The sequence below is a fragment of the Pristis pectinata genome, chromosome 2 (assembly GCF_009764475.1).
Source record: "Pristis pectinata isolate sPriPec2 chromosome 2, sPriPec2.1.pri, whole genome shotgun sequence".
NCBI classification, from domain to species: Eukaryota; Metazoa; Chordata; class Chondrichthyes; order Rhinopristiformes; family Pristidae; genus Pristis; species Pristis pectinata.
In genome coordinates, this window is record NC_067406.1 from 40,209,740 (window position 1) to 40,232,307 (window position 22,568).

The 22,568-nt window shown below is 39.8% G+C and overlaps 1 protein-coding gene across 2 annotated transcripts; it reads right to left on the minus strand.

Moving 5' to 3' along the window:
- Positions 1 to 18: 18 nt before the first annotated feature.
- On the minus strand, positions 19 to 22,363 carry creb3l3l (cAMP responsive element binding protein 3-like 3 like). Of its 2 annotated transcripts, none has more exons than XM_052010144.1 (10): positions 21,906 to 22,363; positions 18,905 to 19,039; positions 17,964 to 18,276; positions 15,714 to 15,826; positions 12,960 to 13,052; positions 11,494 to 11,600; positions 7,639 to 7,707; positions 6,842 to 6,926; positions 5,028 to 5,115; positions 19 to 3,381 (listed from the first exon to the last, which is right to left on the minus strand). In XM_052010144.1, the coding sequence occupies exons 2-10, from the start codon at positions 19,037 to 19,039 to the stop codon at positions 2,990 to 2,992; spliced, it is 1,395 nt and encodes a 464-aa protein (XP_051866104.1). In that variant the 5' UTR covers positions 21,906 to 22,363; the 3' UTR covers positions 19 to 2,989. The 2 variants fall into 2 exon arrangements, with proteins under 2 accessions (XP_051866104.1, XP_051866103.1); XM_052010143.1 differs by having other exon boundaries at positions 20 to 3,381; positions 15,714 to 15,829; positions 21,906 to 22,352.
- Positions 22,364 to 22,568: the final 205 nt, after the last annotated feature.

Consider the following 22,568-nt stretch of genomic DNA (forward strand, 5'->3'; position numbering starts at 1 on the left):
GTAAATCATAAATTAATGTTGTTAAAATTTAGAGCTATCCTGGACTACAACAGCCAGTTCTATTTGGAGAGTGGCCCTAACAGTCTGGAACTAATACTGAAGTGACACTTTCAAAGTAGAACAATATAGCATGACGCGAGAGAGTTGGTTGTGTTTTGGAAGTAGTTGATTATGTGAACAGCACAAAATTAGAGGAAACCAGTATTTAATACCCCAAAAGATTTACTAAGAATATAATTAGAAAATATATATTTTAGTATATATATACACACATACATAAATCTCATCAACTGGGGAAACAGTATACTATGCAGCTCTATTTCAAACTTCAGTATATTCAGTAGGCTTAACAAAGGCTTCAGGCAGGTTATTAGTACAATTATAGCAAAGTCTCTCAGTACAGTATGGCTACAAAAGTCCCAAAATGCTAATTAGCTTACAGCTTTGAACAGAAAACGAGTTTCAAAAATTGAGAACATTTTGATAAATGCTGTTTTTAATTCCATCAATGACATTCCACAATGTCTACATATATTTTGAAAAATAAAAATATGCAGCATTCAAGCAATTTAAAGTGCTACACTATCCAGTGTTGGAATGGGAAGCACTGAGTGACATGGCATAGCTATAATTCAAGGAAAGCTCATCTGAAGTGTTCTAACCTACATGTAAGATATTAAAGAATCTTATCCAACTCATGACAGAGAGCTGTAACAGACCACTTTCTAATGCATGGACGTCACTCTGTATCTTATCAGATATTCAATTAATGAAATTTACCACTTTTATCTAACAGTAGATGGCAATGTACGGCTGCGCCCAGAACACTGGACGCAAAAAAATACATTTCACTGTGTGTTTCGATGTACATGTGACTAATAAAGATATCTTAAATGATCCCTACCATGGTTGACTGATGGAGTCTTGGGTGGTTCAGTATTCCAATCCTAGTAAGTTGCATTTGTATACAGTATCAGTAATAAAAATCAACTGCAGTAGTTATTCTTGGATCTACATACTAAATAGCTGCCATCAAGAAATTAAATTGAGCTGTTTTGATTATTTGATTCATGCCTGCACCTACTTACCTCTCCCAATCGCGATAAAGCCCTCCTAAACCGCATCTATCCTTTGATATGGGGGTATAGACTGATACAAACATGGGTATCACCAGATACAAAATCTTAATCTCTTCCAATTCTAAATCCACTTCATGAAAGGTTTGTCCTACACTCTATGGAACTAGCCATGGGATAACTCTGCAACATGCACTACTGCAGTTTGCACATATGGTGTATTTAACATAATACACCCTGTAGCACTTCTCAGCAGAATGCATACAGACACCTGGCAGTAATTCAAAGGAATATAGCAGTTAAACTTATTTGGGGTCAATGAGAGGGAGGAAAAAAAAGTGAGAAATTGATGCTGTTTGATTGCAAAACTGTTTGGTGAACAGCTTGTTTATGGTGGAGTGGGGCAGAGGGAGGGTGTGGGAGAGGTGAGTGATTGCTGAGGCACATGGTTTATGGGTTTTGGGAAAGAAAGGAATCTGAATGGCCTGGGAATAGGAATATGGAAATCGTGAAGTACTACATCAGACTGCCAGCCTTGTGTGAGTCTTTTGCACCAGTAACTGGGGAATGCTCAGCAGGATCGTCAGTAGTAAGCAAGTGAAAATTTAAAGTGCAACCAAAATAAGAAGCTGTAATGTGAAGACCAGCGTCAACTCTACCATTGTCAGATAGACTGCTTAAAAATGTCTTCAATGACTCCTCTTTCTGTTAACACAATGATTACAGCACTTGTCAGGAGGCAGGCTCTTCACACAAAAGGAAGTGGAAATCTACCCCCAAAAAGCTTTTGAGACCATGCCAATTGAGAATCTCAAAACAGAGATACAGGTTTAGGAAAGGGTGGTAAAAGATGGCACCAAGGCAGGCAAATGGAGTTCCAATACATAATCGGAAATAAACTAAATTAATGGTGTAACAGCATTGAGGAGGAATGGTTTGCACCTGTTCTGATGTCCCTAGTAGACAGCTGACCAGCTGACCAGCTGTCACATTTCCTAACAATTAACCACATATTTATTACTTAATATAAATGTTGCATTGTTTTAAATTACAAATTTGAGATAACAAAAGGGCATAGGTAACAGTGCCACACAGAAGGAAAATTAGGTTTGAGTTCTAATTAGCTCAGCAAACAATTTGAGTCACATGAACAAGGTGCCAAACAGAGACTGCCACTCATCACAGCACATGAAAGTGAAGAGATGAAAAATGCCTTGGCAATCTCAGGCATTGTGGCAAAGAAAAATCTGGAGTGGCAGCATTCTTGACTTCTCAGGCTCAGGCTCCAAATCAAATACAGAAGAGAAACAAAACAAAATGAAACAAAGTATATTATGTGAATGTTTCACAGAAGTTTACATTTATAGCTGTAACAATATGCTACAAATACATCAGTGGGTCACAGTTATCTAGGAGTTAGGAAGGGGCAGAAGTATTGGGAGTGCATCACAGTGCTGTGCACAACAGTCGTCTCTTCAACCAATCCGCCTACTGTATTGGGATTGGAAAGATTTCTTTCAAGAGGAACTTGAGGGAGAAAATTTCAGGGGAGTATTATTTACAGAAGTTGCAGAAGTGCTTAAAAGATTAGCCAAACCTTTAAACCCACAGTGATATTGGAGGGTTGAATTATTTGAACAGATCTCTAATATGATTTTTTTTGTATTTCCCACCTTTATGCAAAAATTTGAGTATACAACTTATGAGATTTTAGAAAAATAAACAAATTGCTTTATGCCAACCCCTTCCACATGTAACACCCGGCTTCTTTTGCCAACTAAATAACACCTCAAAAGAACAAACCTATACAGTACCCAAGTATATGAAATGCACATGCTCACATAGCTCCACAATTTTAAAAACAAATGATGTACAATCCATGATTCAAAGGCAGGAAACTTCCTGCATATCAGTTACATTTCGTCAGACCGCGGATGTGTTTTTATTATCACTGTTGCAGTATGCTCTGTCCAGTTTGGCTTATTCACTGGTGAAGATGAAATGCTATAGTCATCCTTTTCATTTTTGGAAGCTGTCCTTCCCAGGCTTACATCACTTTGGACAGCAGCTTTTACTGTTCTGTCCATGTCTGAAGAGGAGTTGCTATTTAAAGTTGAAGTGGATTCTGCCTTTCCCAAGTCTGAAGCCTCAGATGTGCGGTTCTGACTTGTTGACATTAACGGTTGAGGAACCTCCTGATCCAGTCCATGATTCTCTGTTATCTCTGGATCAGCATCTGGATTATGGGCATTTGGCACCAAGCGTACATGAGATGAATCACTATCAAGTAAAGTCCTGGAAAGTACTATCAAAGAGAAATAAAACTGGCATCATCATCCACGAAACAATGTGTACCTTCCACAGAACAGGGTGATTACCAAGGAGCAGCTTAAAATAATTTGCTTATTTTGGACGTTAGCGCATCACCAAAGGCCAATTTATTAACTTTCATGTTGAAAGTCCAGCTCTCAGGCTTAGATCAGCATTCAGAAAAGCAAAGCAAAATAATTGTAGCCAATTCACTGACAGAAGATAATATGAAAGTAGAAACGAGTCCTCAGAGTGAAACAAGTCCACTTTATCTTTATATTACCAATACCCCATTGTTCCTCTCTGAATGAGAATAAACCTTCCCTGGACTATGTGATTAGAACTGCACATATAGATTTATTATCAAATATTTACAATTCAGTCTCTTGTCACAATTCTAATAGTGTGCCTTATTTATTAAGTCAGAGCTAAGCATGTCCTATGTTCCATAGATTTAGTCGGTGCAATTCCAAAATGTGTTTTCTGAGCAGTAGATCACACCATTTAAAATATCCTCAACTTTGATTAAAAGCTACACCAAATTTATGGTTTAGTACACCAAAAGAGTACTAACAAAATCATTTTGTATACTGGTTACAGAGTTTTTAACCAGTGGTACGATGCATTTGCAAGGCCAGATTTCAAACAAAAGAAGCTATGGTAATGGTATGATGAATGAAAGTGAAGCTCAAAAGCAGTTTATCAATAAAATACTTAACTGAATGAAAGCCTTGTAAACTCATTCAAATTAAAATGATGCATATGGTACATATAAATGTATACAGTACATAACTTTCAGGATGAAGAAACATTGTGTGGCTGTGGCTACATTTGCATAATTGTGAAATAACACAGCTATAAAAAAGTGAATGCCTTACATTTAAAGTTATCATTCCAACTTCTGCACTTTGTACCCTATTACAATGCTTCATCTACATATCCTCTATTCTTTCAACTCCTACTTTGTTCAAAATATTCCAAAAATCTTCCACCCATTTTTGGCAGCTGGGTCTTCCATGCCCATGAAAAAACTTTCAAATTCTCTCCATAAATGCCCCACCTCATCTGAGAATTCATTTTATTGTGGGCAATAGGACATCATCCAAGGCCAATTTATTGACTTTTATGTTGAAATTGACAGTGTCCTCTCACTCTGCTGAAGTTTAGCAGATATAAGCCTAACCTGTCAAACTTTCCTCATAAGAGAACCCACCCATGTCAGGTATTAGTCCAATAACCATTCTCTGAACTGTATCCATTGCATTAATATCTTTCCTTAAGTAAGGAGATCAATGTTCACAGATCATGGTACTCCAGGTGTGGTCCCCATATAACTGATAGATAACTTTCCTCCTCTTGAATGTAATTCACCAGCAATAAATAATAATGGTATACTAGAGAGAAACTAAAAAGGAATGCATTAAATAACTAAATGACCACTACTATAACAGGACAAGAATTTAAAGTCAATTTAATACAAAAACTTCTTAAATACTTGCTGTACCTGCATAGTAGCCTTTTCTGAATTATGGACCATATACCACCCTCTGTCTCTGATTTTGCCCAGTTTTTTTTTTAAATGACATGCAACATTCAGCGTTTAGTAGTGCTTTATATCCATACTTGAATAATTTTTCTCACCACTATATGACTCTTCCTGCGATCTTAGTTTTGCACCAAAGGGGTTGATACTTGGGAAAATGATAAGTGTAAAAGACAACAGGAACACCTAGAAGAAAAAAAGGGGAGGTACTTAAGTTAATTGCATTGTCTCATTCACCAATAACCAAGACAGACAAAATGAACCAAGATACAATGATAGCCATCCTCGATCAATGTAAAGGTTCAATGTCCTGGTCAAGTAATGGATAGAGAAAAATCTGAAAACATACTCAATTTTTTTTTATATATTCATATTTGGGATTCAGGAGTAGTTAGTGAGGCCAGTGCTGATGGATCATCCCTAATTACCCTTGAAAAAGTGGTTCTAGGCCATCTTCTTGGACTACTGTGTTCCTTCTGATGAGGATACTCTCATAGTACTATTGTTCCAGGACATAGAACAATTGATAATGAAGGACCAATGACATATTTCCAAGTCAGAACAGGGCTCATCTTGGAGGTGATGGTGCAGATGATGGTGTTCCAATGTACCTGCTGCCCTTGTCCTCCTTAGTGGTAGGGGTCACACGTTTGGAAGGTGCTGCTGAAGTAGCCTGGGCAAGTAACTACAGTGCATTTGTAGATGGTACATAGTCCGGTCACTGTGCACTGGTGGTTGAGGGACTGGAACAGAAACAACCCCCACCCCCCAAAAAAAGTTCAAGGTCCATTGAATGTTTTCTCCAATATTGAAAAGAGCAGGGAAGGTTTTAAGTATAAACAAGGCAGAAAAAAGGAATGATTTACAGAATTTTTTTTCCCGCTCCAATTTTCCTCTCTAGAGCACTGGAGCATGCTTAAGTGGAGTTTCACAATTTCAGTTATCAGCTGCTTCATCTTAATGTTATACTTCATGTCAGAAGTATCCATAAGTTAACCAATTATGAGGGCAGCAACACAGTGATGTGTGATCCTGTCTTCAGTGAACCCTTGCATATCACTGGAATGTGATTGGGAGATCATTTTAATGCCTACCCATTGTAGGGTAATGTTACATTAATAGTTTTCATCATAGTCCAGAAAATGACTGTAGCGCTCCAAATGAGATCATATAACACCATAAACAGGAGACAAAACCTGAGACTTTCGTGGGCTATTTGGTCAGAGAAGGCTCAATTTCATAATAAAGTAATACTGCAATGCAGTACTGAAGGACTGCTACACTGGGTCAGGTTTTGTTTTTTTTAAAAACACATTGAAAAGAACATTGTTTTTTATGCTAATGATTCAGTAAGAACAAAGAACAATACAGCAAAGGAACAGGCCCTTTGGACCACTATATATCTGTGCCGATGGTGACGTCAATCTAACTAATCCCATCTGCCTGCACATGGTCCATAGCCCTCTATTCCCTGCCTGATCACGCGTCTGTGTAAATGCCTCTTAAACATTGCTATTTTATCCGCTTTTTACCCTTCCCCTGGCAGTGCCTTCCAGGCACCTACAACTCTCGTCTGAAACTTCATGGCATTGCTTGAAGAGCTGGGAGTTCTGCAATTGTGCAGCTTTGTGATACCATCAAAATAATTACCTGGCCTTTAATTGTGGGAAAATGCAGTTGCAAAAAACCAGCTGCCATGTTTTGCTGGACCATATTAACTGGATTTCTAGAATAATTAATTGTACAATGACTTTGGATAAATCTTGATGCAGTATCTTACCACATAAAAACAAGTATTATAATATTCAGGCACTCTTATGTGAGAGTACAGTTACAAACTGAGTCAGTGGAGGAGCATTGGTTGATCACAGCCCAACGGTGCTCATTGCACAGTTTAACGATTCATTCTTACCATTATGCAAGTACTGATGTTAGCAGTTTTGGTGCTAGTTTGTTTGACCAATGCTTGCAGCTTCCTCAGTTGTGCAATTAGAGACCTATGATAAAATAAACTGAAAATTAACTTTGACATCTTTTTCTGCATAATGTATCACAAGAAAGTGAATGTAGAGATAATACAATCAGAATTAAAAGTCCATTATCCCAAGTTTATGATGTGTTTTTGCTCCATTCAATCATTTAGGATGTATTTGGATTCATCAGCTTCTTTTCCAAATGGCATTAATATTTCTAGGGAATTGGACACAAGAAAACAGTCTATAATGGATTTATAAGCTTGTTTGATCAACAATCAGTTGTTGATTAATGCTTTGTAACCCAGCACAGATTATATCAAAGCTGAAATTAGCAATTTTTCTGCAGTTAATATAATACAGTTCCTAGTTAATGTCCACAATGACTGCCATCTTGCACAGAGAAAAACAAAATAAAATCAGAAACAAGAGTAAAGATGTTAGAGAGAAGTAACTTCAGATAGCTTACAAACAACCTCAGTTGTCATTAGAAATCCTTTAAACTTTACCCAACTCTCCTATCACATGAAACCTACAATATCAATTACCGACACATTCTATTTGTTTTGTGTCAGAACTCATCAACAGGTAATGAGACTAGTGATGTGAATTATTTATATTTTCCTGGTCAACTATTGTCAGAATCAAGAATTTCCATGTTGGGTAAAGCACAAACAGATAGATGGTATTCAGAAGTACATCAATCTCTTAATTTTATCAGTATGGCTGTACATACATATTTTGGTTCTCGAGATGTTGCACCTTCCTCTGCAGCTCTTGGTTTTGGACAGTGCATGCTACAACCCTACACACAAAGAAACAACAATTATGTTAGAATATATCCACAGCTGATAAGATAGTCACAATGTAAGCTTGTAATCAGAAACCAAGTAATCTGTTCCAGGAACAGGAATAAGTTTCCAAAAAGCAGCACACATTTTAACCATAGAATTATTTTCTTGTAACACAATATAATGAAACAGAGAATGAGGTTCAGAAGTTGTACAGTACAGAAATAAGAGCACATGCATGACCATAACATAGAACAGTACAGCACTGGACAGGCCATTTGGTCCATGATGTTGTGCCAATCTTGATGTCAATTTATACTAAACATCTTCCTCCTGTGTATCATCCATATCCCATTCCCTTCATATTCATGTGTCTATCTAAAATCCTCTTAAACTCCACCAAACTGCCTGCTTCCACTACTACCCCCGGTAACCCATTCCAGGCATCTATCACTCTCTGTGTAAAAAAAAACTTGTTGCTCACATCGCCTTTGTGCTTTCCCCCCTCTAACGTAAAAAGCGCGTCCTCTGGTGTTTGACATTTCTACCCTGGGCAAGAGATTCTGACTGTCTACCTTATCTATGCCTCTCACAATCTTTAAAAACCTCCATCACGTCTCCCCGCAGCGCCGATGCTCTGGGGAGAACAACCCAAGTTTGTCCAACCTTTCCTTATAGCTCAAACCCCTTAATCCAGGCAGCATCCTGGTAAACCTCTTCTGCACCCTTTCCACAGTCTCCACATCCTTCCTATAATGGAGTGACCAGAACTGCACACAATAATCCAAGTGTGGTCTGACTGAAGTTTTATACAGCTGCAACATTACTTCCTTACTCTTATACTCAACACCCCTACCAATGAAATCAAGCATGCCGTATGCCTTCTTTATCACCTTATCGACTTGCACTGCCACTTTCAATGAATTATGGACCTGGATTCCAAGATCCCTCTGTATCTCACTGTTATTAAGGGATCTACCATTAACTGTACACTTTCTCCTTTCATTTGACCTCCCAAAGTGCAAACCTCACACTTGCCCAGATTATACTCCCATCTGTAACTATCTATATTCCACTGTATTCTTTGATAGTCCTTTACACTGTCCACAACTCCACCTATCTTGGTGTCATCTGCAAATTTGCTAATCCACCCATCTACATTTTCCAAATCATTGATATATTTCACAAACAAGAGAGGTCCCAACACCGATTCTTGCAGAACCCCACTGGTCATGGACCTCCAGCCAGAATAACAGCCTCCCACCCCTACTCTGTCTTCTATGGGCAAACCAGTTCCAAATCCAAACTTGCAATGCACCCTGGGTCCCATGTATCTTTATCTTCTGAATCAACCTACCATGAGGGACCTTATCAAATGCCTCGCCAAAGTCCATGTAGATAACGTTCATTGCCTTACCGTCATCAAGCTCCTTTGTCAACTCCTCAAAAAACTCAATCAAGTTTGTAAGGCATTACCTGCCCTGCACAAAGCCACGCTGCCTGTCCCTAAGCAGGACATGCCTTTCCAAATGTGGACTACTGTGCTCCTTCTGATGAGGATATTCTCATAGCACTATCCCTCAGTATCCTCTGCAATAACTTCCCTACCACTGAGGTGAAGCTCACTGGCCTACAATTACCTGAATTATCCCTATTTCCCTTCTTGAACAAAGGCACAACACTTGCTTCTCTCCAGTCCTCAGGACCTCGCCTGTAGCTAGAGGACACAAAGATCCTTGGCAAAGCTCCAGCAATCTCCTTACCTGCTTCTTTAAATATTCTGGGATATATGCCATCAAGCCCCGAGGGACTTATCCACCTTAATGCTTTTCAGAAGACCCCAGCACTACCTCCTCCTTAATCTTAAAATGTCCCAGCACAGTAGCATGCCCCACTCTGTTTTCACTATCCTCCAATTCCTTCTCGGTAAATACCGAAGCAAAGCACTCATTTAGTACCTCAGCCAGTTGCCCTGACTCCAAGCACAAATTCTCTCCTTTATCGTTGAGCGGACCTACCCTCTCCTTAGTTATCCTCTTTTTCTTAATCGAAGTATAAAAATGCCTTGGGATTATCCTTGACCCTGCTCACTAAGAACACTTCAGGGCCCCTTTTGGTCTTCCAAATCGCCTGCTTGAGCACTTTCCTGCTATCTTTAAATTCCACAAGGGCCCAGTCTTATTTTAGCTTCTTAAACCTTCCATATGCTTCCTTTTCCTTCCTGGCTAAATTTAGGACCTTTTGGGTCATCCAAGGTTTCCTTACCTTACCATCCTTGTCCTCACCAGAACGTACTGATCCTGAGCTCTGCTCAGCTGGTCTTTAAACAACTCCCATGTCAGACGTGGACTTGTCCGACAGCAGCAGCTCGCAATCAACACCCCTTAGCTTCTGTCTTATCCTGTCATAATTTGCCCTCCCCCAATTTAGTACCTTCCCGCAAGATCCAATTTTATCCTTACTCATAACCATCTTAAAACATAATTGTGGTCACTATTCCCAAAATGTTCACCCACTGTCAGGTCTGTCACCTGCCCTGGCTCATTTCCAAAAGCAAGGTCCAGCTTAATCTTATCTTATAAAGTATGTTCTCTCCTCTAGTTGGACTCTCCACATACTGTTTCAAGACCCCCTCTTGGATGCTCTGAAGAAATCTTGCCCCATCTCAGCTTCTTGTATTGAGGAGGTACCAGTCAATACTGGGGAGGTTAACGTCCCTCACTATGACAACCCTATTGTTGCTGCAATTTTCCATAATCCGTCTACATATCCGTTCCTCCACCTCTCAGTGGCTATTAGGGGGCCTATAGTATAATCCCATCAGTGTAATTGTACCTATCCTATTTCTGAGCTCCACCCAAATTGCCTCTGTGGATGAGCCCTCCAATATGTCCTCTGAGTAGTGCTGTGACATTCTCCCTTATCAGTACAACCCCTCCACTTCTTTTACCCCCTTTATAAGATGTCTAAAATAATGAAACCCAGGAATGTTGAGCTGCCCGTCCTATCCCTCACGAAACCAGGTCTCTGTAATGGCAACAACATCGTCATTCCATGTACTGATCCAGGCTCTAAGTTCATCCTCCTCACCCATAATACTCCTGCGTTGAAATAAACACATTTCAGCCCATCAGTCCCACCGTGTTTATCAGCCTGCCCCTTGCTGTTCTTCCTTTCAGTCTTACTTTTCATCTTTCTTGCCCTCAACCCTACCACCTGTTGCCCTGCTGCTGTGGTTCCCGTCCCCCTGCCGAGTTTAAACCCTCCCGAGTAGCACTAGCAATCCTTCCGGCAAGAATATTGGTTCCCCTCCAGTTCAGATGCAAACTGTCTTGTTTGTACAGGTGCCGCCTGCCCTGGAAGTGAGCCCAGTGATCCATAAATCTGAAGCCCTCCCTCCTTAGCCACGTATTGAATTGCACTGTATCTGTTTCTCACCTCACTGGCACGTGGCACGGGTAATCCTGAGATTACAACCCTGGAGGTCCTGCTTTTTAACTTTCTACCTAGCTCCCTAAAATCACTTTGCAGGCCTCATCCCTGCTCCTGCCCATGTCATTGGTACCTATATGGACCACGACCTCTGGCTGCTCACCGTCCCTGCTCAGAAGTTGCTGGATTTTATCAAACATTCATAGTAATAGTCCATCACACATAGAAATGAAACATTAAGATCCCCTAACCAAATTTATATACATTTAATATGGGCAAGGTGGAAATGTAAGAATTTTAAAGATTTCACAAAAAAATTGAGGTTTTAGCAAAAGCAAAATATTTGGGAAAGACTTGTGTAACCTTACCTACTCTCCAGTCCATCAATGTAATTCTTTTTCTTTTTGCGACTTTCTTGAGCAGATTGTTTGTTTCGAATCTTCCTTCTGATTCTTTTCAATGCTCGTTCTTCTGACTGTAACAAGAATATATTGCAAGTTTGTGAAATAATGGCAGCCAAATGCTCCATTTCACCTACTAATTAAGATAACATGAAAAAATGCTGGAATTATTTGTTTCTTGAAATAACTGAAGACGATATGAATTGCTAAACTAAAGGGAATTCCTTGTAATTTTGACTGATCATTTATTAATGTCCTTCAGTAAAGGAAATCTGCCATCTTTACCTGGTTTGGCCTTATGTGCCTCCAGTTCTGTAACTACCTCTTCAGTTCAGGGTAATTTGAAAATAGACAAAAGTGCTGGCACTGGCAACAACATTCCCATCCCATGAACATATAAGTAAACAAGAAGTTCATCATAAAAGGAATAGACTTGATGGTTCTTCCTGGATCTTGGCCAATACCACACTTGAACTGGCTATTAGGAGCATGCCAGAGGTGCAGTAGAGAGTGCTCTCACTTGATTCACTATAGCATTATGGAATTCTTTCAGTTTTAGAGCCAATTAAGACAAGATAACATTAAAAAAAACATTAAACTGTATTAATTAATGTTCATCCCTGCACTGCCATCCTATATAACACCACCTCTCCCAGTATTCCAATCTTCCTTGAAAGTTGAAAACTGATTCTTTTTGCTTTCATACTTTCCACTTCTCAAGTATTAAGTAATTTGTGATGAAGTAATGGAAATATTTTTCAACTGTAAGGTCAATTTATGCAGTTAAGCCAGTAGGAAGCATTGCACTATACGAAGAGAAAGACTGTTTATTCCTTGAGTAAAATCTACTATTCAATTAGATTAGGGCTGATCTGTTTCTTAACTCCTTTTGCTCACCTTGTTTCCATATACCTTAATGTCCTTACCTGACAAAATTCTACTGATTAGGTTTTGAATTGGATTGTTACCATGTGGTAGTTCAGCTTTTCAGCTTTCCTTTCCTGCTATCAAACACTTTGTGGCTACTCATAATTTCAGGGATCCTTAATTCAACCAAAGTTAATGCCTCACTATCAGTTTAAAAAGTGAACACCACTATCAATTAAAAAATGAATGCCATAACTTACCTACTGGAATAAATATGGACAATAGATATATCACTGAAGCAGAATTAAATCGTAAAGCTTTAAGCAGGGTGAAATGATTGGGTACTCAACAGAAGTTTAGACATTGTATCAATACTTCATTTCATAGAAATTATCATGGTTGAACTTCATGAGGTATTAATGGTAAAATGCTAGAAGTATGCATGATTTGCTGATTAAAATCTGTCAAGACATTGTAATAGGAGAACTTTATGGTATAAATACAAAAACACAAAAAAGGTACGAATTCCACATTTTCTGTTACTAAAATGTAACAAAGTGTTGGACCTTTGTCAAGGGAAGGCAAGTGGGTAACTGCACTCCGTCTTTGGATAAAAGTCTTTTTTCTTCTTCAGTCAGAATCAGTTCTTCAAAGCAATACTGAAAAAAAAAGAAAATAATAGATCACATGTCTGTCCCGCAAACTTCAATCAAGCCCTTTTGATGAATAAAAGAACAAGTCAAAATTCAAGTTCATAACATCGCCATTTCCAATAAACAGAGGGTGGTGAGTGAGGTGGAGAGGTGTATAGAAGGACAGATCACAATGCTAGAAACCTACGTTTGAAAACCCAGAAAGGCTGGGAACAAAAGATACTACTAAAGTTTATGGCAGGATCTCATGAACACTTTATATTCCCTTTCCCACCCAGCCAGAACAGAGAGAATGACCAGCTATCAGATGACAAAGTCAGCAGTAGCAGGCAGTCTGCGATGTGCAGGTACAATCTGTGGCAATGGAAAATTGTTAGGGCTTGTACCATACAGTGGGGGATGAAAAGATCAAAGCTTTATCAGGTAGGCGGGGGACTGGGTTAGGTAGAACACAATGGCAGGTGACCATGCGGGACCAGAGTTCACAAGCAGCATTCAACAGAATACTTGCATGCTGCATGCTCCCCCTAATAGCTTTTAAGTTCAAATCATTCCCAAAATCTGAGGAATAGATCCTCATTTATATATATCTAATCAACTGATTACCCTGTGTGGGAATTCTACTATATTCATTGCAATTAATCTAACACATATGCATACACATTTAACAATTTAATAATCACTGAATCCTACCCATTTAGTGTGGGGAGTGGGTACTGATTAGAATATCTTCCAAATATTCTGCACAGCTCAGAAACAAAACAAAAGGTGGATTTCTGCTACTGGATTGCCTAGACAAGCAACTATTAGCTCAGTTCACTTTTAAATTTTACACAAACAAACAAGTGGCACTCAGAAATAAAAATAGGCAAGGAATCACCCAGAAATGTTAAGTAAAAATAGGAAGTATTAGAGATATTCATTAGGTCAGGCAACATTTATGAAGGGAGAAACAGAATTAATGTTTCATGTTGATGACTTTGTATCAGGGTTTGACTTATTGAGTATTTCCTGATTTTAGATCATTTTTAATTTTCTCCCCCACACATTGGAACTGGAGAGATTTCTTCTAAGAAGAACTTGAGGGAAATTTAATGGAGTATTATTTGTATAAACACGTATGTGCACACACATACACACATAGTGACTGCAGGCTTATTCACAAGCCTCAGTCAAAGGAGCTCTTGAAATGAGCACAGGTTTTGCAGCCTACATGTGGCTTGCATCCAAGAGAAAGGACAATGGTTTCCAGCGTCGGTAGTTTTGCTCTATTTATGTGCATATATTTGAAAAGGAGAAGAATGACTGTTTTTTCCATTTATGTACTGATGATAGAATACACTGCTGTGTTGACAATCAATACAATGGATAATTGCACCTCACCTGGGTGGATGAAGGAAATGAAGGCTTACTCATTCAAAGCAATATTTCTCCAAAGGGTGGAGCAAGCAAACATTAAAATGCCACTTCACTCCTTCAAGCAACATGGGCTTTGCTTGCAAAGCCATCATTTAATGCCCGAGGGCAAATAAAAGTCAACCATACTGAAGTAGGTCTGGGGTCATGTATGAACCAGACCATGCAAGGGCAGCAGGTTTCCTTCCTAAAGGACCTTGGTGGGCATTTACAGCAATCTAATTGTTTCATAGTCATCATTAGCTTTTATTCCACAATCTATTTAATTAACTGATTTTAAATTTCCCCCCACTGCCAAGGTGAGATTTATACTCCTGCCCTGGATCATCAGTCCAGGATCACCATCAGCAACTTAATCATTCTGCTCTCCCATACCAGTATTGTTGTATATATATTGTTTCAGCTATATAGGACCCTGGTTAGACCCTGGCCAGACCCCACTTGGAGTACTGTGCTCATTTCTGGTCACCTCACTACAGGAAGGATGTGGAAGCCATTGAAAGGGTGCAGAGGAGATTTACGAGGATGCTGCCTGGATTGCAGGGCATGCCTTATGAAAGCAGGTGGAGGGAACTCGGCCTTTTCTCCTTGAAGATACTGAGGATGAGGGGTGACCTGATAGAGATGTATAAGATGATGAGAGGCATTGATCGGGTAGATAGTCAGAGGCTTTTCCCCAGGGCTGAAATGGTTGCCACAAGAGGACACAGGTTTAAGGTGCTGGGGAGTAGGTATAGAGGAGATGTCAGGGGTAAGTTTTTTTACTCAGAGTGGTGAGCGCATGGAATGGGCTGCTGGCAACGGTGGTGGAAACGGAAACGATAGGGCCTTTTAAGAAACTTTTCGATAGGTACATGGAGCTGAGAAAAATAGAGTAAGCCTAGTAATTTCTGAGGTAGGGACATGCTCGGCACAGCTTTGTGGGCCGAAGGGCCTGAATTGTGCTGTAGGTTTTCTATGTTTCTATACCCACTGCAAGCACAGATCTGGCAATGACAGGATCTGACGGGATGTTTCAATGATACTCCACAGTCACATGAAGCTGCCTTTAACTCTTGTCAGGCAGGTTTGTTGAGCTAAATTGTTTGCTGTGTAATGTCTGGGGGAAGAGTTGAGATGGGGAAAAGAAACACCAGGATCTTATTTCTATAAGGACTCCAAAATTTCTATATTCCCTACATAAAACCTCACTATATAACTAAGAATTTAATTCTCTATTTGTGTGAATTAATACAGAAGATAAACACTTACTTGATTTGTTTTACAGTGTTGCTGCTGGTCTTCAATGGTGAGTGTTACGAGGCCAGAGCTTTCCTCCACGGGATGAACTTGTGGATTTTCAATCAAACAATCAGGTTCCCAGTCTTCTAAGAAGTTAAAACAAAAAATACTGATCTCTCTTAAGCAGAGTTGCCATCACTGCCATATATTCTTAGTGTTTTTAAAAATATCCAAAAGCCACTGCTGAGGATCATTAACAGAATTTAATACTAAACCATTTGAACAGATACTAGGCAGGTGACCAAAAATCTGGTCAAAGAGCTTAGTTTTAAGAAGAGTCTTAAAAAAAAGAGAGAGGTGGAGAGGCAGAATGGTTGAGGGAGGGAAGTCCAGAGCTTTGTGTGCTGACAGGTGAAGGGGAGGACCAACAGTGGAGCAATTAAAATTGAAAGCCATTAACAGAGCAAGCAGGGATACCTTGATGAGTTGTTGGGCTTGTAGTGACCCACAGAAGTGAAAAGGGATGAGAAGATTTGGAAAAATAAAGCAAATTTTTTTTAAAATAAGCATTGATTAACCAAGAGCCAAAATAAGTCAGCAAGTACACAGTGAGGGAGACTTTCTGCAATTTAGGATGAGCTGCAGATTGAAATGACCTTATGAAAGAGGTCAACCAGCAGTGGGGGTCAACTCAGTGGGAGTAAAGTCAACTAATACCAGGAAGAGTGGAGCCATTGACTTTGGGTTCTGCTACAAACTCAACTCCTGAACCAGAAATAGCAAAACAATGGATGAGGATTTTGGCAGTAGGTGATTTGAGGTAAAGGAGGAGTTGGGTGAAGGTACAGAGGTGGAAACAGGCAAGCTTATGTATGGTCTAAAGCTCTACTTAATCTGTCATCAAAAGTTGGAAGGGGTTAGTTCAGTTTTTGTTGCCAGAAAGAATCAATTTGGTGGTTAAGAAGTTGATTTGCACCAGTGACCAAAATCAATTACTTCCACCTTCCTGGTATTGGTTAGCAGAAATACCTGCTCTCCCAGTACTGGGTATCAGACAATCCAATGATTTAGAGGTAGTGGAGGGGTGTGGTGGCAATAACGAAAAGTAACAAAACAAGCCAACAAGATCAGTAAAAAAAATATAAACAAAGCACCAAGAATCATTTCTAATGGAGGAAAATCCAAGCATGGAGAAATTATATACCACTATGGTTAGAATAAGTTAGTCTGTTCACAGGACGTGGATGTCACTGTTAAGTTCAGCATTTATTGTTCATCCCTTATCAGGCCCTGAAATGAAAGACTTCCTAAGCAAATGCCTTGCAGGTGTAGAGATACAGATTGGATAAGAATGCCAGATTTCCTTTACTGAAGGACATTGATGAATGAACTAGTAGTTTCATGATTCCCCCATTAATGATAACACATTTTCAGATGATTTTTTTAATTACATGAATTTAAATGACCTGATGGGATTCAAACTCATTATCTGGACCAATAGCACAAAAATGTAATCACTATGTTAGTATACCCTTCCTAATGCTCAACATGGTTCTGGTCTCAATATTACCAAGGAGATATAAATCAACTGGCAAGAATATAAAAATGTACATGAATGATGTGAAAACTGAGAAGAAACAATCATCAAGAGAAACTGAACAGGCTCAACAAAGAAAACCAGAGCAGTGACCTGATAAAGATCTTTAAAATTATGAAGGATGCCAACATAGAGAAAATCTTTTCATTTAAAGGAAAGACTACAGGTAGGGGCCATAAATACAAGGAGCCATAGAAATCCAGTAAGGAACTCGAAAGAAACTTGCTGCTAGATGACTTGTTTCAGTTGAATATAGCGCACAGCCTCTTACACTTCCAAATACTATTCACCAGAGCTATTATACAAGTTCAACAATTCTTCCTCTTTTAGTTTAATTTGCAGCCAGTAGCTAGAATCAAACCTATTTACAACAGCAACTGATGCAGTACACATGTTTGAATACATCCCTATTGCACACCCTATTAGGTTCCTATTGCTATAGGATCCTCCTAGAAGTTGGGATGGTGGATTGAAGACATCAGGAAATAAGTGATAAATGTATCACGAGTCAATCACGGCCAAACTTTTAAAGCACTTGTTTGTGGACAGCATTAGTAAAACAGGTCATCTGTCTAACCACTCACCATGCTGAAGTACATCCTTGAAAGATTCAAAATAAATGTCAGATGCATTGAAATACACAGGTAAATATATACAACGTAGGAATCACGGTAGGCACTAACCTAAAACAATCGAGATGTCCCTTTCTAATGAAGGCTTCTCAGTTCTTACACTGTACAAATAATTAGCATCATTCTGAGAGTTCTGGGAAAGTGAGTAGTTATGGTCAGAATTTATGACTTCAGAAAATGACAAGCTTTCAGAGAGTGTGACATCACTGCCCGATGGACTATCTTCATGGGTACAGTTGTTGTTATCTTCAGATATTCCACTGTCACTATCCAGTGGAGACAAGGACATTGGGATGGGGGTCTCATCTTTAAAAGAACCAATGATGGAGTTGAAGAAATCCTCAGTGTCGTGGTCATTCAGCATCTGCAAGTACAAGAGATGATGTCAGGAAGTGGAAGTTTTCATCAGTAGCATCATCTGATTGAATATGGATAAATACTCACAAGTCAAGGGGATTAAGTGGGGGAAAAATTCTAGTGCTAGCTAGCAGATATTTGTACAAAGCAGACAGGTGATAAAGCACACCTGTAAGTTGTGACAGTAAAGGTTGTAAGTTTCTGCTTTAAAAATCCTACAACTTTGATAGCTTTCCAGTACACCCAGCCCAATGTCCACCCCCATCATCAGCCATCCTCCAGCTGATTTTCTGGGAAAAAAGAAATGCAAGTGTTGTCAGTGGGCTCCCAGCAGCATTCCCACCTCATCCAAGGAGTCAGCTTGGAAAGAAGCCACGTCCCTTCTAAAAAAAAATTGTGATTAAGTAAGATTATCCTCCTGCAGATGTAGAGGGTCAGTGATACAAAGATGCTCTGTTTATAATATTAGGTGAGTTGCTCTCAGTAGCCCTGGGCTGGTGGGTGAAGGTGGGAGCATGCTTCGAACTCAATTATTGACTTACATACAAGCATCTGGGCAAGTGCTAAACAGCAAGTCAGTGGAATCACACCTTCAATTTAGAGGAATATGGGATATAAAAAGATTTGATACTTACATCATCCTCACACAGGCCCCAATCCTTCAAGAATTCAATCCCATCATTGAGCTCCTCATCTGGAAGTGAACTGGGCTGCTGCTGAAACAGCAGCTCCAGCAGTTCATTATCATCAAGGTCACAGTCATAAGACATCTACAGGGGAAGAAAAATATTCCTTAAAAAGATTAAATTGATTTTAAATGCTGGCTAGGGAGCAATTCTCTTGAATCTTGACCATCACAAACAACAAATTCAGCCTGTTAATTAAGGATATTATTTAATATGAAATTTGAAGAACATTTGAAATTATATCCAAATATTACACTGCACCTCCAGCACTCCTGATAGCACTTGCCACAACCCTGGTTTACTCCCTCAGGAAATTTCTACACTTTCTTAGGTAAAATTCTACACCATTACATTTCCTCTTATTGAAAAGAAGTGGATTAACTAGAACTGCTTTGTTTTCTTGCACCCAACTAGATTGCATGAATAAAGTGCTGCTATTCTTTAAGAGGGGAATAAGCTAAACCATTAATAATCATTAATAAACAGTCTGGCAAAAGCATCAGTATTCTCTTCTAGCTTAAGAATGATAGTGATATGTATCACAGGACTAGCTGAAGATGTCATTGTCATAGAGTTATAAAGTAGGGAAACAGTCCATTCGGCCCATCTCATCCATGCTGAACAAGATGTCTTCCTGAGCTAGTCCCATTTGCCTTCAATTGGCCCATATCCCTCTAAACTTCTCCAAATGTCTTTTAAATGTTGTAATTGTACCTGTCCCTACTACTTCCTCTGGCAGCTTGTTTCATTTACCCACCACCCTCTTTGTGAAAAACATGCCCCTCAAGTTCCCTTTAAATCTTTCCCTTCTCACTTTAAGATATCTTTAAACCTATGCCCTCTAAAACTAGACTCTCCTGCCCTAGGAAAAAGACTGTACCCATCCACCTTATTTTATAAACCTCTACAAGGTCACCGCCAGCCTCCTTCACTCCGGGGAAAACAGTCCCAGCCTATTCAATCTCCCCTTATTTCTCAAGCTCTCCAGCCCTGGCAACATCCTTGTGAAACTTTTCTACATCCCCTCTAGCTTAATCAGACTCTTCCTATACTACGGCGACCAGAACTGCACACAATATTCCAGGTGTGGTCTCACCAACATCTTGTACAGTTGTAACATGATGGTCCAACTCTTGTACTCAATGCCCCATCCAATGAAGGCAAGCATGCCAAACGGCCTCTGCACTACCTTATCTACCTGTGTTGCCATCTTCAGGAAACCAGGTACTCTTGTATCTCTAGGCCTCTCTGTTCTACAACGCTCCCCAGGGTGTACGCCCTCGCCTGGTTTAGCTACCCAAAGTGTATCACTTTGCACTTGTTGGGAGTTAAATTTCATCTGTCATTCCTTTGCCCACTTTCCCGGTTGATCTAGATCCTGTTGTAACCTCAGACAACTTTCTTCATTGTCCACCACACCACCAATGTGACCCAGTGGGTTCCTTCACTCCAACTTCAGATGGTGCCATGCCTCATCAATGCAATTTCAAAGTCAAACATATAAATCTGGCTCCTCCTCAGCTGAGAGAGCAGGGGTTGAAATGGATTATTCATACTTAAAGTTACTGAGACAGCTAAATGACAACTTTTGCTTCTGTTTTTGCAAAGCCAGAGTTCCATATAGTCTTTTGCCTTCACCTCACTCTTTCTCTCTGGTCTGTTTTACAAACTGACACCCTTCCACTCTTTCCTGAGAAAGATTCACTGACCCGAAACATTAACTGGTCTCTCTTTCTACAGATGCCACATGACTGGCTGAGTTCTTTCGGCAGCTGTAGAAAAAGAAAGCAGTTAATGTTTCGAGTCAATGACTCTTCTGTTTTTGTTCCTCACTTATTATTTTTCCATAATTTCTTTTGCACGTGGAAGTTCATTGTGCAAATGGGGTTGGTTCAGCTCCAAATCCTTCTACCACCAAATGGTCAGTATCTCACATTGTCCTCGAGTCATTTAGTAATTTTCGACTAGAGAAAAAAATACAGTACAGCAAAGCAATGAATACAACGTTATAAGGGTGGCTTTAAGTACTGCTCCAGGAAAGCAAGAGGTGAACAATACAATGTGCAAATTCAGACTGAGAAAAAAAATCTGTAGCTTCTCCTTAATAAAATACCACTGCATCCTTCAATCGTGATTCGTAGATTTGCCGTTCAGCTAAAACCTTGATAACATAAAGAATCTAAAGTGCCTAATCAGTACTGTATTTTTGAAAACAATGATGGGATTTCCAATACTGAAGTTGCCTCAAATCACAAGGCGAGATTACATCACCCCAATCGCATTACCCAAAACAGGAAACAGGGCGTATAACATTAACACACAAAGAACGAGGAAACATTGTGAATTTACAACGTGCTCAATCCGCTTACTTCATTACTTAACGTGCTAAAAATCGCATTTCAAAGACGATGATCCAGACATGCCAACGTTATTTCTGAAAATTAATTAACATATTCAAAGTGATCATAAACCTCCCACGGAACTCCACAGCTCGTGGCAGTTTTTTGTGTACATCTTGCAGATCAATCACTTTAAAGTTCACAGTATTTCAAAACTACAATTACTCCATCGTTTTACCATGTTACACTAAAAGAAAGATGCACCCTGGTTTGAATAACAAACTAAATAAAATGCTTCCATGCAAATAAATTTTGTGCCGGATTAATTCCAGGAACCAATGTAGCCCAATCTAAAATTAAACCCTAAACCTGAAACTCTAACTGTCAAGTGTCAGAGAAATGCCGGAGAGCGATCGCTAAATGGGCAGCAGATCACAAACCCGGTTGATCACATTCTACTTGTCTGCTCTCCACCATCAGATGTGACACGTATCAGATCAGAATTTTTAAAGGAGCGAGCGATGTCTGCTGTCTTTGTTTCTCCTTGCAAAAGCATAACGGTGCATCTGTTACATCAAACATACCAGGAGTGTAAAATCATGCTGCCTTACCTTGCTGATGATTGTGCTTGTTGCACACTCGCACTGCTGTCGTTTCTCTGCTCACAACAGACTCCAACAAGGCAAAAATGACATCAGGTTACCGGAACTGCAGGCAACCGAGGCGGCTCTATGGGTAACGTAGTTTAATCCGCTCTCTTCCGCTTGTTTATGCAGCAGTCGCCTGACTGCAGGGGAACTACAACTCTCAACATCCACTACCAGAACCACCCTTCCTCCCTCTAGCACAGCAACTCGCAGAGTTCCTGTGGAGCTTAATGGAGACGCAAGATGCAACTTAAGAGAGACAAGAGACACATCAGTCCTGGTGCAGGGTCTCGACCTGAAATATCAATTCCCATCCCCTCACAAATGTTGCTCAACCCGCTGAGTTCCTCCAGCAGATTGCTTTTTACTCCCTGTAGGTTTAAATCGTCCCGGATTTTCCGCCCCTGCCCCGTGCTGATTGGTTGGCTTTTGTTTGCGGCTCAGCCCAAGAAGGCTTCAATCACTGCGGGTCGGCACCTCTGCGCAATGAAATTTTGTGAATTCCAAGAGAGGAAGCTGGACTTTGAATGAATTGTTTTCGCCCAAAAAATTACAACATTAAGGTTTGTCACCTTTGAGAAGGCACCAAAACACAGAAGAACTACCAAGAGCTGTCTCTGCAAAATT